At 42.5% G+C, this 18,464-nt stretch overlaps 1 protein-coding gene across 2 annotated transcripts; it reads right to left on the bottom strand.

Moving 5' to 3' along the window:
- Window positions 1-353: 353 nt before the first annotated feature.
- rnf41 (ring finger protein 41) lies at window positions 354-10,164 on the bottom strand. 2 transcript variants are annotated; one of them, XM_030358094.1, is made up of 7 exons: window positions 10,029-10,164; window positions 3,388-3,448; window positions 3,175-3,290; window positions 2,817-3,088; window positions 2,431-2,566; window positions 2,160-2,263; window positions 354-1,845 (listed from the first exon to the last, which is right to left on the bottom strand). In XM_030358094.1, the coding sequence occupies exons 3-7, from the start codon at window positions 3,262-3,264 to the stop codon at window positions 1,491-1,493; spliced, it is 957 nt and encodes a 318-aa protein (XP_030213954.1). In that variant the 5' UTR covers window positions 3,265-3,290; window positions 3,388-3,448; window positions 10,029-10,164; the 3' UTR covers window positions 354-1,490. The 2 variants fall into 2 exon arrangements, with proteins under 2 accessions (XP_030213954.1, XP_030213965.1); XM_030358105.1 differs by having other exon boundaries at window positions 10,034-10,152.
- Between the last annotated feature and the right edge of the window lie 8,300 nt (window positions 10,165-18,464).

Here is an 18,464-nt window from a genome sequence, read left to right as displayed (position 1 = left end):
AATGGACAACCCGTCTGACGAGCTCTGTGGACCGGCCGCACGCACGCACGCACACGCACACGCACACGCACACACACACACACACACACACACAGTTTACAGATGCATATCAACTGAAAGGGTAGACGGGGTGCCATTATTTTAGTGCTTGCTTTTAAACAATCTCAAATCTCTGATTTATTATTTAAAAGGGAATTAAGTCTGGCCATGTATCTATATTGCATGTGGAGGGATTTGGAATTTAGAAATAGCTCAAACATGGACCAGTGGCGACATGGTGTGGCGGGAATAAGATTATCACTTCTAATAATTCACTCACTTAGGACAAAGTATTTATATATATTTCTTGGGAATAGGGTTAAATATTTTATTACTTTCTCATTTGAAAACCCATTTCAGAAGAGGGAAGAAAATCATACTGCAAGTCTCTCCATCTCAACACATCCATCTTCTATCCCCAAAGGGCATTATAATGGAGTACTTAAGCACTGTTTCCAACGAAGGCCATTACGAGCATGCCTACACATACCTTTGCAAGTCCCACGTTGTTGATTAAAAAAAGCCGTTATCAACATGAGCCATCAGAAGGTATTTATGTGTGAAGACTGCCGAAAAAGCTTTTATTTTAGTAATCAACAACATGATCACCTCGCATGCAAATGCTGATTGTTGGAATAAAATGTAATACACAATGTTGCATTTCAAAACAATAACTGTTTCAGCGTTTCACTGTGACACAACATACTAAATATATACAACCAAGGATGGAAGAACAAATTTGCAAAGAAGTTTAAATGTACTGAAGGCAAATTTACATAGATGATATGATCATATTTTCAAGCATGTTCATGTAAAAGGCAACACAATAAATAAAATAAATGGCACAACAATGTGAAGCACAAGGTCTCGTAAAATATACACAAAAAATAAGCAGAAAGCTAGCAAGAAGAAGTAAACCTTCCACACAGTCACACACGCAGACCATTTTTTTTATCAACATCAAATAAAACAAAAAAATAATCAGTCCAATTACAGTAAGAAGAATAAGAGGATACTATTTGTATAATTCAATATACTATGTCTATTTACAACCATTTATACAATTGGCGATACGTGGGGAGTACAGAGAAGCCTTTTCATATATTGGGATGTGGCAGAAGCAGAACAATCAATGTGTTAAAGCACTATGTATCAAGTTATGACCCTTGTAAACATTTAAATCTCTCCCGTTCTCTTAGATATCATCAGTCAGGTTCAGCTGTCCTTCGCCAGGTTCATATGGTGTGTTTCCTTATTTTAAGGCATAGGTTCATCGACTTTGTAGATGTACAACCTCTCGTCCCACCACAGTCGTTTAAAGTGAAACATAAAAATACAGCCTGGTTTGTTGAAGCGGTGCCACCACTGCCATCGCTGCCTCGCCCCGGCCCCCCCCGACCCAAAGCCCCCCCCCCTCCCGCTTGTCTCTGGTCTCCGCCGCCGCCGGCAGGTTATAAAATCTCCTCGACGCCGTGCGCAAAGATCATGACCAGGCCGGGTTCCAGGATCATGTCCTCACCCATGTGCTGGTTCTCGCACGCCATCACCACCACCGCCTGCTTCCCCGGGATGCGCTTGGCCACGTAGTTCTCGTAGTAGCGGCGGTTCATCTGCCGCGTCTCCAGCGTGGCCAGGCCCTGCGGCCAGTTGCGCTCGTGGGCGTTCTCGATCAGGTCGTTGACGATGGACAGCGGGCAGCCGCTGTCAATGAGGGAGCGCTTGATGACCGCCTGCAGCACGGCGTCCGGGGTGGAGATCATGCCGCCCCAGCGGGTCACTCTGGCGGGCTGCATGGAGTTCACCCACCTGGAGGGGGAACGTATGAGGAAGGAGAAGGTCATCAGGGGGCCCGTGGGACCACAACCTCAAACCCATCGCAGTGTCAAACGGGACGTTATGACGAATACAACTTGTTTTATACATTACGTGCACATATATTTTTTATAATTTGTTATAGTATTCTAAGATGATTCCTTGGTAGATATTTTTTTGGCCGCAAGAAAGCTTTTGTCAGAAAAAACTAGAAAACGTAAGTTAGGCAGGAAGGCTTTGAGTCGTGATCTCAGCAGGAAACAGGAAGCGGTAGAGGCAGCAGACCAGAACAAGTAAATGGGACTCACTCCAGTATCTCATTGTATTCAATGCTCTCTTCAAGGTTCTGCAGGGTGGGATTAGCACTGCGAATGGCCCGCATGTAGGCTTTGAGCAGCTGGATGTCCCTCTTCTGAATGAGGGGGAGAATATCATCAGTGGCTGTATTATCTCAAGTCTGTGGAGTCACTTAGCCATGACTAATTTAATCCCATTCTTCGACTTGTCATTTGAGAATGCTTTTTAAATTAAAAATAGCTCTAGAGATATGACATACTCAGAGAGAAAACAAATTCTTACTTGTTCCCCCAACTGATGCTTATGCTCTGCAACATTTTTCTCCAAATCAGAGATCTTGGTTGCCTGCTGTTGCACCACACTACGCAGGTGTTTGATGCAGTTGTGATTCGACATCTCATCCTTGGGCATCTCCAGCCTGTCACCGGGGGAGAGAGACGAAAATACCAAGAGTAGAAAAAATAGTCACTTCATTTTATGGTTTCAAAACACACAGTTTAAGAGGAGACTACTATATTGCAACCGTAGGACTGCATCTGTGTTGATCTCAGGTTTGATGTTCGAATTCAAATCTTCTCTTCGCGTCACATTAATTATACGAGTGGCCTTGCTTTTTGTCGAGATGGCACCGCCACGGCCAGCTTGCTGTCGCTCTGAACGTTACTCACCCGCAGCCCTCCACACAGTTGACCGGCCTCTTGGGGTTGTGCTCGCAGTCCTTGAGATGGGATTGGAGCTGGTCCAGGCGCAGCGTGGCGACGCACCCGAAGCCTGCGTTGTCACAGCTGATCTGCAGCTTGGACAGCATGTTGCGCATGATGCGGGGGACGGGCCTCAGGTGGGCCAGCGTCACCACCGTGCGGTCCACCGGGCAGATCTGCTGCTGGGCGAACCACTGCGTGATGCAGGCATTGCAGAAGGCGTGCTCACAGTGCGGGGCCTGTGTGGAAATAGAGATACGGTCAAGCAACCGAAAAACAGAAATAGAGCTCCATGAAGACCGGGTGCACTTTTGGAGTGACATGCCTGCACTGGTTCCTCCAGTACTCCACTGCATATGGGGCACAGCAGGTCTTCATCCACCTCCCCTTGGAACCTGACGACGTCATACCCCATGGTACATTACCGGGGCCCACAATCTCCTGAGAAGGGTGGAATAATGTTCAAAAGTTAACCTCGCCATTAAAATGAAGATATTAGATTTTGTACAGAATTCTGGGTGAAATGTTTTTCACTCACAGTAAGCTATGGGTTCTTCCATTCAGTTGTTGATCAGCTGCTGACAGATCACACGTGGATTCTATTTTGTTAGACAGATACAAATAAATTAAACCCTTATAGACGTACTTAAGCATTCAAATTACAGTACAAGTTCTGCAAACACCGACCAGGCGAAGCAACCCACGAACTAGGTTGCGTTGATGACTTTAGATGTAGCCCATATGCATTTAAGCTTACTCAACAATGAGCCCAAGCATTGTCTAAAATATATCCATCTGCCCAACTAATTAATATTCACTGCGGTGTATACAACAATATATCCATCATGGAAACGACTGAAGAGAATAACTTAATAGCGGCAAACACCGTTCGTTAACCTTCTGACTGCAGAAGTCTTCGAACAATGTCCTCCGCTGAAAACGATAAGACTGAAAATGTTATGCACATAAAATCCTGACAACTGCGGTAACATAGAAGGAGAGCTCCTTGTTTTCCCAGCTGAGTGGTGGCTGACCTATATTCACTGGGAGCATCACTGTCTGCTCCCAACACATTGTCCTACCTCCATAAGCGACCGACCTGCATGCTACAACCATCCTCAATAGCTTGACATAAGACATTAGACATAATAGCCACATATGTTTTGAATGGGAGTCAGCATAAGAATACTTTAATACATTGACTGTTATAGCTATAGCTTCCATTGGCTATCGTTAGCCCCATAGACATCATATAGGTAGACGCCCCCTTCGGCCTTGGGCGGCATAAATCGTCGGCGCCATCTTGGTACGGGAGTTATTTCGTCTTCGGAGTGAAGATGCCTACTTCATGCGCCGCTTGGGGGTGCACTACCGTCAGGACGATTCAAACGAGATCGCAAGGAATTACCTTTCACAAGTAAGACTAAACAATTGTTTCTATTTGTAATTGTAAAATTCAGTCATGTCACGTAGATCATGTGTTATGTTGAGAGCTAAGAGCTGTTGAGACAGCTAAGTTGCCGCCAGAATCAGACTATAGCTAGTCTAACGTGAAATGGACATGGTGAGCAAAGCCTTATTCTATCGTTCGTCAACAGGAGATAATATTGTCAAGAAATATAGGATATACAGTATATATATATATATATATATATATATATATATATAATCTACCACTACTTGCTTGTGAGTAATTACAATGTATGTATAATGTAATTATATAGCATTTATGGTCGCGACGGAAAGCTGCGTTTCGGCTGAGCGACTGGCCTTAATTTCTCTCTGTGATGTATTTAAAAAAGAGACTAGATTAAAACAAAAAAAGGCTCAAAACATGCCACTGTATATGTAATGGTTCTACAATATATGAAGGTGTCACGTAATGAATGAAACTACGGAAAAAATGTCACGATACTCTACATGCACCTGTGAGATGCACGTGCAGTCAGTCGCCGGCCGAAATTGACGTTTTAAACGTTATTTATATTTAAATGTTTTTCTTTTTTAAAGATACATCTGTATTATGAATCTGACTGACTGGCTAGCTAACCTTTCTCGCAATTTTAAGGTTTCCCAAAGAGAAGCAGTTGAGGAGACAGTGGGAAGTGGCTGTGAAAAGGGAAGACTTTTCTGCCAATGAGAGGTCAATGCTCTGTAGCCAGCACTTTCGGCCGGAGGATTTTGGCCGGACAGGCCAAATTGTCAGGCTCAGGGATGGAACTAAACCATCTGTGTTCAGTTTCCCAACACATCTCAAAAGAGTAAGTGCATCACTAAACTTGTTGAAAATGGTTTTTGTGTGTGTGTGTGTGTGTGTGTGTGTGTGTGTGTGTGTGTGTGTGTGTGTGTGTGTGTGTGTGTGTGTGTGTGTGTGTGTGTGTGTGTGTGTGTGTGTGTGTGTGTGTGTGTGTGTGTGTTCATTTGGAATGATTGAGAATGAGATACACCTGTTCAAGTATTTTGTTCTTCGGTTTTAGAAAGTGCCAGCCAGGACTACACAAGCCTCAAGGAAGGCTGAAGCGAGCCTTGTAATTGACTGTTCTTTACAATCATTACAAGTCACTGAACCTTCACCTACCTACCTTGTGAGTATTAACACTAGCTATGCCCCAAAACAGCAGTGAGCATCATGGCATCATAAACATTACTCACTACTGTTTTGTCCTTTTTTACTAGGAACACCCTTATGCATTGCCTCCATCTCCCACTCTTCTCAAGACTAGACTCAGTGAAGCCCTGGCTAGGGTGGAGAGTCTTGAGAAAGAGATGAGGAACTCAAAGGCCCGAGAGTGGAGGGCGAAGAAAACAGTGCGTTGTCTTCTGGAGGACCTCAGGGGGAAGAACCTCATAAATGAAGAGCTGCACGAGAGGCTTGACTTATACTCAGGTAACATTGAAATTAAACTTTGAATGTCAATTATATCTTGGGGCTGTAACCAAAGAAATACAACTGCAATAATGTGTTCAAATGCTTGGCTTGTCTGAATTTCATATATCAGACTTAAACTCCAAATACCTGACGTCTGTAATATGCCCCCATTCATAGTTTGAATAGCATCTGGCACAGACAAAAGCCAACAATCATAGTCTGATAGCTCTAGCTTCAAGACACACAATAGCCAGGTACCTTTGTTGGCAGGTGTTTATGGGCACCTGTTTAGAGCAATCAGTCATGGTTCCTGGCTTTTGTGCATCTTTAAGCTAGAGCTATTAAGTCAATGATTGTTGGCTTTGGTCTACAGCCATGACAAGATTACATTTTTCATTCATATGGCCTTGCCTGGAAATAAACACATTAGCCTATTGGTGTTTTCATAATGACATTCATACTCTTTCAGTCACTTACTAATTACTCTGTGCTATCTGCATTTCAGATCTTCCATTAGGCCTCCTGTCCAAACAGGGCCACGAGTACACTAAAGAGCAGAGGGAGTTTGCCCTCACTCTCCACCTGCACGGGCCCAAAGCCTACTCTTACCTGAGAGAGTCTCTCCACCTCCACCTACCACATCCACATACATTGCAAAGGTATTTGCCATTACATTTAATTGCACTTTATTGATAGGAAATTACTGGTTCAAATACATTTGTATTGTATTATTGCTACTTAATAATAACTACTTTTTCATTTGATAAAGGTGGATGATCTCTGTGGATTCCAAGCCTGGACTCAACACCATGATGCTGGACATGTTGAGAAGAAAAAGAGAGGAAGATCCAGTGAAGTATGGACGTGTGGCGCTCATGCTGGATGGCATGGCCATCAGGAAACATGTCCAGTACAGTCCACATTCCCAGAAAATGACCGGATTTGTGGACATGGGGGATGGCCTAAACGAGACAGATATTGCCACTGAGGCTCTGGTTTTTATGGTGGTTGGCCTACAAGGCCATTGGAAGGCTCCAATTGCCTACTACCTGACCAAGTCTCTGACGCCCGACACACAGAAGGTCCTGCTGGTACATGCGCTGGAGGCCCTGCATGAGCGTGGCATCCGGGTCATGTCCCTCACAATGGATGGGCATGCATCAAACGTAAGCATGTGCAACCAGCTGGGGTGCCAGCTAAAGGCCAACCCTTGTGAGCCTTTGAAAACATTTTTCCCCCATCCTGCGACTGGCGAGAGGGTGTTTGTCATGATGGACGCTTGCCACATGTTGAAGCTGGCAAGAAACATGCTGCAAGCGTACAGCCCAATCTGTAGCAGAACTGGCCTCATCAACTGGGACTACGTTGTTTGTTTGAACGATATTCAAACAAAGAATGGACTGCATGCTGCCAACAGGGTCACTGAAAAGCACATTCAGTTTGACTCACAGAAGATGAAGGTGTCCCTGGCTGCACAGACGCTGAGTCGCTCTGTGGCAGTAGCGCTCCGAACGCTGAGGGACCTGGGGTATCCACGCTTCACCCTCTCTCTAGCGACAGCCGAATTCATTGAGGTAAGACTAGATTCAAACATTGTTTTCTTATCAAAGGGTCCTGGCCATCTTCTTCATCTTCATCTTCTTCCTTTCTATTTCCTAAACAATTTATTTTAGATGATTGACAGGCTGTTTGACATTATGAACAGCCGCAATCCCCGTGCCAAAGGATTCAAAGCCCCCCTGGGATCTTTGAATTGGACAAGGAGTGTGGAACTCTTGTCCAGAGGCCGGGAGTACTTAATCAGTTTGGTGATGAAGGATGGAACTCCCCTTCATCGTTCAAAGAGGTATTTTAAATAGTGACTCTTCCATATGTGCATGCTCTGCTTATGCATGCATATGATGCTCTGTTCTATTGTTCCGATCTTTTTGCTGTCTGCGGTTTTTCAGTTCATACAGGTGAATGTGGAAATGTCCATGAAATGTCCATCTACAACTTTCAAACTGACAAAATATTTTCTTTTTAAGGTACCTGTCTGTCATGGGGTTTGTCATCAACATTGACACCCTAATGCTGATGTGTCCTGAGCTGCTTCAGAGTCAGCAATATATCTGCACCTACCGGTTCAGCCAGGATCATTTGGAGCTCCTTTTCAACTCCATCAGGGCATCAGGTAAGGATCTCAGAAGTTTCTAAATTAATTAAATTGTCTTTCCAAAAAAGTCTTTGACGTCTGAAAAGAGTAAATATCGCTATTAAGTGTTGTGTGTTTTTGGTTTTTAGGGGGCTGGAACAACAATCCCTCCGCAGGCCAGTTCCAGGGCATCTTCCGCCGGCTCATGGTCCGATGTGGTGTCACACCGAGCACTTCAGGGAATGTGGCACCACAGGATGAGACCGTGTCTCTGTCGGCTGTAGAGATGTCCTCTCCCTCTGAAACGGAAGAGCTTGAGGTGCCCTTCGTGAATGTGTCTGCGTTGATTGGGGACCACAGCTACTTGCCAACCCGCTTTGGTGGCCTAGTGGAAAACGCACTGGTCTACATTGCAGGGTTTGTGGTGCGGCAGGTTTTGAGAAAGCTGTCCTGTGGTGAGTGCCGTGCTAGCCTGGTGACAGATGCTGCACGCGCATCTTTCGACGAGAGCTACCACCTGCTGACTCTGAAGAACAAAGGAGGGCTGATGATTCCTTCAGAGGGGACAGTGAAGGTGGTCAGGTCAGCAGAGCGGTTCATTCGCCAGCGTGCATCAGGGCAAGCTGTCAGTGTGTCTGTGATCCAGCAGTTTGTCCGGGCTGACATCTGGACAGATGATGTGTTTCTCCTCAAGGAGCACATTCAGGACACACAATTTGGCATTGAAAACCACCACTTTGCACTGTTGTCCTTGGTTGTGTCTGTATTTCACAAAATCAGGCTGCACCACATTGCAAAACTGAGCACGCTGCAATTACAGACTGGCAACAGTCGAAAAAAGCTCAGCAAGACTATACTTTTTAAAGGGTTCTAGCCTAGATTAAATTATTATATAATATCATATTGTGGCGACTCCTACCCCTGGGGAGTCTGGGTAATGGGGTATTCATAACGTTGTTTGGGGAAAAGGGGGTTTATTGTCTTTAGATAAGTTGTTTATGTTATTAGGTTCAGTGGGGTTAACGGGTTTGGGGTCTCTATTGTTTGTGTGTTTATTGTGTGTAGTGTTGTCGGCAACCATTACCCGGAATTGGATGTATGTCCGTCGGTCAGGTGTGCCGTGTTTTCTGTTATGTGTGCGTGTTTGAATAAAGGCAGCTCTCGGGGTCGTGCGGTGTATTGAGGCACGAGAGTTGCGCCGCCATTTAAACCTGGGCTCCCGTCTCGTCCTTCCCGCGCTGCTCGCCACAATATATTGTGTGAAATTATATATTGTGTCAATTGCACTGCATAGATGTGAAAATGTTATGAGCATGATTGTATATTATGTCAAATTGTACAAATGTACAAATATATATATTATATAATATGAATATATACCTATACTTAAAATATATTATATTGTTTCACATATTATATATATCATATATATGTTATTCCATTGCACATTATACTGAGTCATTATATTATATTGTATTATATATATGCTGTTATTTATATTACAGTTCAACTATTGAGATGTGTATGTATATATTGAGATGTGTATATTTTTACTGCTATAGAATATATATATATATTCTCTTATAATATATATAATATATTTCTCTTAATGATGGTCAATACGTAGTAACTAAAGAAGCACTATTTCGATAGTTCATAGATCTCAGTATTTTCAAAGTGCACGGGCTGTGCAAGAAAAGGGAGCGTTTATCATAGACCCATGCACATGTATGACTGGCGATTTAACTAGCGAGATTCAAAGTAACGTAGAGGCAAATCTTTTTCACACACTTCACGTAGAGCATAAACCCTTGAATACTCCATGAAATTGGTTGCGAAATGTAAAAGGTTATCGTGATTTTTATCCAGATAAACCGCAGCTCCTGGCAACTTGCGCTTGTTTTGACGCGTCTGACAGACCTCCGGCTTCAGAGAGCTCCCGTACCAATATGGCGGCGCCGCGTTTCGCCTAGGCAACGGGCTGACGCAGTGGAGGCGGCGTCTACCTATATGATGTCTATGGTTAGCCCTATCCTAAATGTGGGCAACATTAGCTAGCTAGCTGCTTGGCTCCCTACGCTAACCAGACAGGACGCTCTCTGGGCATATTACCAAGCTATTCTGCCGCTTTTGGAGCAAGTTCAATGTACAATATTAAACTGTTAGTTAAACTTACCTGACCATGCAGTAAAATGATTGTATTCTCAATTTCATCTATTTGCCGACGTCTTGAGTACAACTAGCTTGCTAGCCACGTCCCAGGGAGCACTCTACGTCAAATCCGACGCTACGCAGACGTGCGCGGGCGTCGTAACGCGTAAATCAAAAGCTTCTCATTGGGCAATATAATGACGTATCATGAAATAAACCTGATTATCGCATCAGTCCTTTTTGCATATCATATACAACTAAATGTAATGTTTTGTAATCGAAAAAGTGATTAGCTTTATATGATATCCATATATAACATATTATTAAAAATATAATTCATATATATGGAATAGTTTCTTAAAGCTTTTTTTTTATAAGTCTATCCTACCCTATTGTTTCCAAATCATTAATGCATGATCCATGCAATGATGAATTAACTATTTAATTATTGATTTATTATCGATACAAATTGACTAAGCAGTGGAGTTGTATGCAATGAATGCATAGGACAATGCATATATTGACGTAAGGTGATTCAATTCACCCTAATTGCCTAAAACAGCACTACATCACTGACTGGATTATGTTTTCCATGAATGCAGTAGATTTGAATCTGATACTGGGATCGACAAAGAGGCAATGTAATCAACTTTGTCCTTCTTTGTCGGCCTCTGGGGCATCCAATATCTATTTGGTGGATACCCCGATATTAATAAAAGCTCGCATCAGACCAATAACAGTCATTGTTGGCCAAGTTTCAGTGGAAAGAAAAACAAGACCAATTAAATATTTAGCAATAGCACTTTATTGAACACAAACAACCCTAAGCCACAATACTGAATGACAAGACCAATTGGCTGCAGCAAACATTTTATAAAATAGATTCAGGTTTAATGTCACTAAGTTCTCTTTTGTTTTCTTTTAACGTCAGAAAGACAGATGCAGGTTTTTCCAAAACAGTGAATGATCTTATACATATTTAACATTTTTGTAACAAATTATCATTCACATGTTCACACAAAGGAATAACAAGGCAAAGTGCTTTCAGGATTGCATTATCGAAAAAGAAAAAAAAAAGGACTGAATGGCTTGAGGTTCGGGTGAGACGGTGGATGGGAGGCTGGACCTGTCCCAGTTGGGGGGATGGGAGGGGTATGGGAGGGGGGTGTGGGTGTTTAGAAAACCTCAAACCATTCACCTATCCTGTACCCCTTTGTGATCAAATCAGATGTGAATATATGAGGGCAGTGTAGAGACAGATGGACTTTATATAGCAGGATTTGGTTTGGAGTAGTGAGGTGAGTTTTGAAAGCGTTCCACTTGGAGGCGCTCAAAACTCACCCTCGCACAGAACGACAGATCCACGTCAAATCATATTCATTGCATGTAGGAGCCAGTCCGGCTTTGGGACAAAGGATGACCCAGAAGACATCAAGCTGTAAACATTGAAATGCACTATAGGGCTAAACAGGAAAATAGGTTCAAAAGGAAGAAACAAAAAGCTTGTCATTTAAAAATGCCAATGTATGGATGTTTGTGTCACAAAGGACTCCTGGTGGACATGCATGGGGGGACGTTAAAGGGGTAAGACGACCATGGTAATCTGCATCATAACATTATCTGGCTTCACATTCCAGTGGTTTTTTTTTGTCGTTGTATAAATGCTTCTCATAAATAAAATCTTCACGTCAAGTAGACATATACACATACAGCACAATCAAGCGCACCTCATAATGTATAACCATCATTGCTTAGGATAAACGGTACTCTTGTACTGAGAAAAGTATAGGTTTCAAATAGGCGAGAGACAGACATTACTCAAGGCTGGAAAACATGGAGGTAGGAGAGATGCTACTGAAAACAGCGAGTGATGCCGACACGACCGATCCCCGGGAGGACGATGCCGTCTCGCCCCGGGCCCCAGTGGGGCCCAAGAGAAACGGTCAGGGGCCACAATGGCAGATCTCGGTCCACTTTATAGAAGCAAAAACGTTCACTGATGAAGACAATGAAATTAAATATGAACACTTTCACCCTGTTATTGAAGCTGTTGTGTGGAACATGGAGGTCTGGCTAATGCGGGCATTAAGGTGAAACATCAAGGTCCACAGATATTTGCATTCGTCATGAAGGAACGGCGCTTCACCGTTTCAAGAAATCTCACAAGGTGCATTTGATCTCTGAATCAATTTAAAGTTTAAACCACGTCTTTGAGCCTATATTCCTATATCAATAAACGGATCGATTCAAACGAGAGTAAACTCATTGGTCCTGTTGTCATCACAAGTCTAGAGCGCGTGCCGCTGGCGATGACATTGAGCACGTTTCCATGGACATTAATAACCGCACGTTTACAGTCTCCCTTGGGCACCACTGGGCTTAGACCAGTGGTAATGTAAACGCCATGGCATGACCTCGGTAACCCCGGACCAGAACCGCAACATGGGAACCAGACTCTTAATATTCAGTGCATGTATACAGATGTTAGAGAAAAAATAAATAGGTGGGACCTGCTTGTTGCGTCAAATAGCATGGGATTCAACAAAAACACAAGTATCGACTCAGAGAGAGATGAAGGTGAGAACTAGGAAAGCACAAAGCAGTTGTAAAAGTGTTTAGTACTCAACGTAGCAGCCCACTGGATTGGAACCCAAATCCAAACAACGGATGTTGTGCCTGAGCAAAGGTTTGTATATACAAAAAAAAAAAAACTGCTTGCTCAAAGTGTGTTGTCTGTCCAAAGGCTGGCTTCTAAGTGTTTTGCACCCATTAAAAATACAACAGCAAACCTGACTTAAACGACACAAGCAACATCGACACCCAAACCATCCCTCCGGCGCGTCTGGCTGTTCCAACAGACCGCCAGGCGTTCCGGCCTTGCCCTTGTCAAAATACCAGAGTGCCTCTAATAGAGTCCATCGATTTATTGCGATACGCTACTTACGCCCAGTACACCGGGTTATTAATGTCCATGGGCATGCACTTGTTGACTCCTTTGTACACAGTAGAAGAGCAGGTTTGCAGATCAGTAGGTGAGGTAATTCTGAGACTAAATAGGAAAACCCTGTCATTGACAACAAATTCCCACCCGGTACACCAGCGAGACAACACAGAGACATCATTAATCAACAGGCTGGGGGTTCTGGGGGGCGGGGAGGAGGGGGACTTTGGAATGTCGGGTGGGAGGAGGGATCTCCTGTTCGGTTGGGTTTCTGTTGAGTGAAGGTGCACTGTAAGAACATTGGATTGTTAACTCCTCATAGGCCAGACGATGGCTCCTTGGTATGTCCCAGATAAGCCACTAAAGGAACAACCCTTGATCACATCATCCTCCTCGTTCCTTTTTTTTGTCGAAGTCCACAACAAAGTAAGGCAGTCTGAGATCAGTGCCTGTTTCAGTCCAGTTGTAAATCGATAACTTGCTAAAGGATCCTACTATAGGGGCTGATCCTACTGAAGGGGTCTGAGGAGAATCAATGTAGGGGGAGGGAATAGCACATTAACAAAATTTTACAAAACATGCAGTATACATCCTTTCCTACGGTAGGCTATTCCTAATAGCACATTCATGGGGGGAGGGTGGGCTGGGAAGAGGAGGCTTCTACTGGGAATACTTTGATATGGCTCTGCTTCAGAGTGACCACGCCTAGTGTCAGACTGCCAAGTCTGTAAGGTGCTCCGTCAGAAGAGTGCTGCCGTGGTTCACCTGCATAAAGACCGTGTCATCTTTAAAAAAGGGTTTGGAACGTATTTTCTATCTCGTCTTTTCTGCCTTTCCCATTCTCACACGTTCCTTCTTTTTCTTTTTTTTCGTGTTTTATATTTTTTTAAATTCCAGACACACCCTTTGCTGGTGAAAACAAACGGCACTTTTTAAGGGGAATGTTACTCTAAAAACCACAATCACATGACCTCCAAGTAACAAGTTCTGAGAACACGTAGGCTATACAGTAGATAGAAATCTAATGAACTCGGTAACTTTACAAGCGTTTAGTCTACAGAAAAGGGAGCGACACGTTGGGGACCCTAAATGCTCAACATCGATAACAAATATATTATAAGGCATTTCATAGCTCCTTTTATCCGCATACGTCACTGACAGCAGGTCTAAATAGTTTGAGAAAAAAAAGAGTTTCATTCAAGGAGAAGGGGGATGCATATACATATACACATGCAAATGAACATGTTTATTAGCTAAAAACCGAGCCTCGAGGAGAGGCCTGTATCTAAAGGAGAAGCCCTTCTAAACCCATCCATGAGGACAACTTAAAGTTTAAATGCCTGCCCCTCCTGGAAACCCCTCCGTTAACTTGTGCACAATCCCTCCTCTCAGCAGGCAGCTAATAAAGTTGAATATTGATCACAGTTTTAAGAATGTAATATCACACACTCCTCTATCAAACGCCACTCATCTGAACACAAACGAGAGGACTGCTCAAATCCTTCATTCGCAGCAGAAGAGGGACTTTTGGTGTTAACAAAAAGGGCATAATAATATTTTTTTGTATCAACCGAGGAAGCAATGATAAACAAAAGGTTATTGCACTTATATCTTTTGTTATTTCAAACGAGGTCAGCGTGATAAGATAATTCATGCCATAATGCCATAAAAGACAACAAATGTTACACCACTTCTATAGAATGATCACACGGTTATTAACACTGCACACAGCTACTACTGCAACCCTACTTGTAAAATCAGTCTACCCTAATAAACACAAAACAATCTCCACAATCAATTTGCATCAGTCACAACAAACAAGTTTGCCTTTAACGTAAAAATAACCATCTTGTATGCTTGCACCTCACAACTTGCACTCTTAGAAAAGTTGTGAAAGTATATTTATATATATATATATTGGTTTACGAACAAAGAGTTTGAGAGGAACAATCTGAATTCATACGCCCCTGAATTTGAGACGTCTTGTCTATTTTTTTTCTCTTCTTCCTCTCCTTGTTCTACAGTTCACGTGTTCCTGACAATCAATCCATCCATCCTCACGTCCTCTGCACTCCGGAAAAAGAAAATAAGATTCTTGTCTTCCAATCAATGTCTGAGACATTCCTTAGGCTCTCTACCTCAAGATGGAGCGGGGAGAGCTACTTTAGCCTTGTGGTGCCATCTTTGGATTTGTGCTTTCATAATCTACCGTTTCCCCAGTCATCAATGTTTGGTGTGCCCAGAATCACATTAGAAGAAATAATGCACGGCTCTACCGCCCGAGGCAGCGTTAGGCCACCGGGGACAAAGAAGAAGTTTGGACAATGACGGTGGCAACAGACTTCTTCACAAACCTCCCGCTCCAAAACAAAACCCTTCTTTTCCTGTTTTCAAACAAATTATTGTTGAGAATAATAGCCGTTACTTCAAGGGAAATATGAACCCATAGTTGTCTTGGGACGTTCCCTCTAATTTCCCCGTCCCCCATTTATAAGGCTTCCCGGAAGTACAAATGGAAGACCGTACCTTTCGGTAGTAACAAAGAAAAGGCACCATGACACCACTGAGCTGCGTCACACACACAGATCCTATTGGTGGGGAAGGGGAATCATCGAGGGCCCAGACGGGGGAAGGCGGACAAAGGTCAAAATGGACTGATCTGATTCGTAGAGGTAAAGTTACATGGCTACCATGATCTTGCACGCAGACTGAACTGTACAGGTGCACAACACACTGTGTGTGGCATGTGAGAGACTTTGAAATTATAGGATTCTCCAACCTTCTTCTCACTCGACTGAAAACTGGGGGACTTTTGCATGTATAGGATCGACATGCAGATATTTCAATTCACACACTCGCTGCGAGAAAGGTCTAATTACATTAGGACGAAACAGAAAGGTCATTACATCACACAAACGATCACTGATGAGGTAAAAGCGCAGGTCCAATATAAGTACAAGGTGCATTTCACTGCTCCTTAGTCAGGTAGGAAACATCAGACATCTGCTGACACCAATCTAGCATTATTACATTTCCGGAATAGGCTGGTTCAAGAAGTCGTACTAACCAAAACACGGGAGGAATACCAAGATTTAAACTCCCGTCTGGCCACATTGTTGAAAAAACGTGTCGTAAGGGTCTCGTTCTCTATAGGTTGTTTTTTTGGAAGGGCACCACTTTAATCCCCAGTGCTATTTGGCTCTGTGTCGTGGACACGCCAAAGTTGATTGTTTTTTTTCTCTCTAAATAATTCATTCACAGTGGCAAATATGGCAATATCCTTACTTCTCAGAACAATCTCTGCACCGTGGCAACCATAAGGTATGTGCTACCCTCCACTGATTCGTGTGCTTCCTGACACTCAGAACAAAATTTGTGATTCTTTTTTTTGCAAGCCAACAAAGTACTGTATAATTGATGCAACTCATTAGATACTGCCAGATGTTTCCTTCTCAGCTTTTAAGGCAAAAGGCTCAACAGTGGATCAAGGAGAGATAAATGGAAATTTGCCATATATGAGAATTATTTCAAGTAACTAATTTATATATACATATACATACATATATATACATATATATATACATATATATACATATATATATACACATACATACACACACTACCCTATAAACACACACATCATGCAGAAATCTAGCGCAATATATTTTCCCCCTGTAAAACACATTATAAATAATCATGTTATACAAACAAACCTCGAGATTGCGTCGCCATACCAAAAAGGACCAATTATCTCCCTCCAGGTGTCCAATTGTGAAATATATGTTCTACTGACAGAACAACACTTGCATTCATCAACTACTACCCCATGCAAACATTTTATACTGACTATGATCGTTTAAAAAAACACTATAGATGGACTATCATATCTGGCAAAACGGACATGCTGCTCCAAACACAAAATGTAAATCCAGACTAGTTGAAGTTACTGACCCAGTTATTATGATTGATGTCTAAAGGCAAATAAAGGTTTCTATGGCACTAAATGGGTGTAGCTTAGGTGCATTTTGTCAAATATAGGCTATTAACAAGTTTGTGTGATGTTCCCTAATGTGGTTCATTTTTGTTTAGTTTTACGCATCGTAAGGCAATCTCAATGGAATGGATGAACATGATTTCTTTTAAAATCCATCTGATCTCTACATCTCCGTCTACCTAGTAGGTTATGCTCCACACTGACAGCAGAGAAAAATAAAGAGAAGAGTAAATACAACTCGCCTAACCTCCGACAGAAATGCCAATCCATCCCTCGACCCTTGTTGCAGGAAGACTAATACAAAACTAATATGTAGAGAATCGGTTATAATCATGCTACCTGTATAGACACATCTTTGCAAGACAAATGAAGAGCGATAGTTTAAAGTCAGGAGAAGTTGAATTGTCCTGCTCTAAAATGTACCCTACATTCATTTCAGTCAGTAAATTCATGGCTCAGATTTGAAGGTCAGACTGTAAACTGCTTGAACATATGCATAAATCCATTGCTGCTTCACTAAGAGGAGTTCCTCTTAACAAAATTTGGCACATAGGCCTTATTCCTGACCATAGATCACACACCTAACCCGCATTGAAGTCCTCCATTGGCATCTATGCTATGATTTACTGAATTGGCCTAAATGGATGGCAGTGCAATAATTGTGCTGCACACTATTACACACACGGTCTATTGCTACAATTGGACCTTTCATTGCTTTCTGTGTCTGACTCCAGATATACTTTATATGCTCCATTTGTTTGATCCTTTTTTTTTTTACATCTAAATTGTTAGCTCCATGCACATGTACACACCCACCAATGGTAGATGCAAATTAAATTAAACCACGAGAAAGAACACCGACAGTACAAAAAAATTCAGTTACAATTTGAGTATCTTCAGGGTGGGGGGCAATAGCTCAATTTGCTGGTCAAATAAGGACATCAGGAGAGGATAATGCCAGCCCAAACTGACCTCACAGTAGCACCTATTAATGGAATTCATATCTACGCTAGAATTGAGAAACCAAATATATTTTTATTTCTTAAGATCTTGGGAAAATAATGATTTTGGTGTGCAATTTTAGAGACTTTGTTGAACGTGTTTTTGGCACAGGACGCTCTGCCCATGTGCTTAATTGACTGGGTTTGACTTCAATAATGCAGCCTTGGCCTCACTAGAAGGCTTTGCTCGTTTTGTTTGCAACCATTCCATCCTGGCAGCGAAACACACATGTAAACATGGGTACATACTTCCTCTTGATTTGCACACTTAGAACCTGAAAGTACTAAAGTGCGTGCTTGACTATCTTATTTAAGTGCTGTTTGATCAAGGTTAAAAAGTATGTTTTTTTTTGTTTTGTTTTTTTAACTTTGTTGAAATGTCAGATTTGATAAATTTTGCCTGGTGCTTAAACACAAATCCTGAGACTACAAAAATGCACCGACCCAATAACAGACAAAACTAAACAAAAAGCCTGGGTATCAAATAGTTCCATTTCATTTCAGTCAGGTATGGAGACAACTGAA

This window comes from Gadus morhua, chromosome 1 (genome assembly GCF_902167405.1).
Source record: "Gadus morhua chromosome 1, gadMor3.0, whole genome shotgun sequence".
NCBI lineage: Eukaryota > Metazoa > Chordata > Actinopteri > Gadiformes > Gadidae > Gadus > Gadus morhua.
The sequence above is the reverse complement of the archived record's forward strand: the minus strand, read 5'-3'. Positions and strand labels throughout refer to the sequence as shown.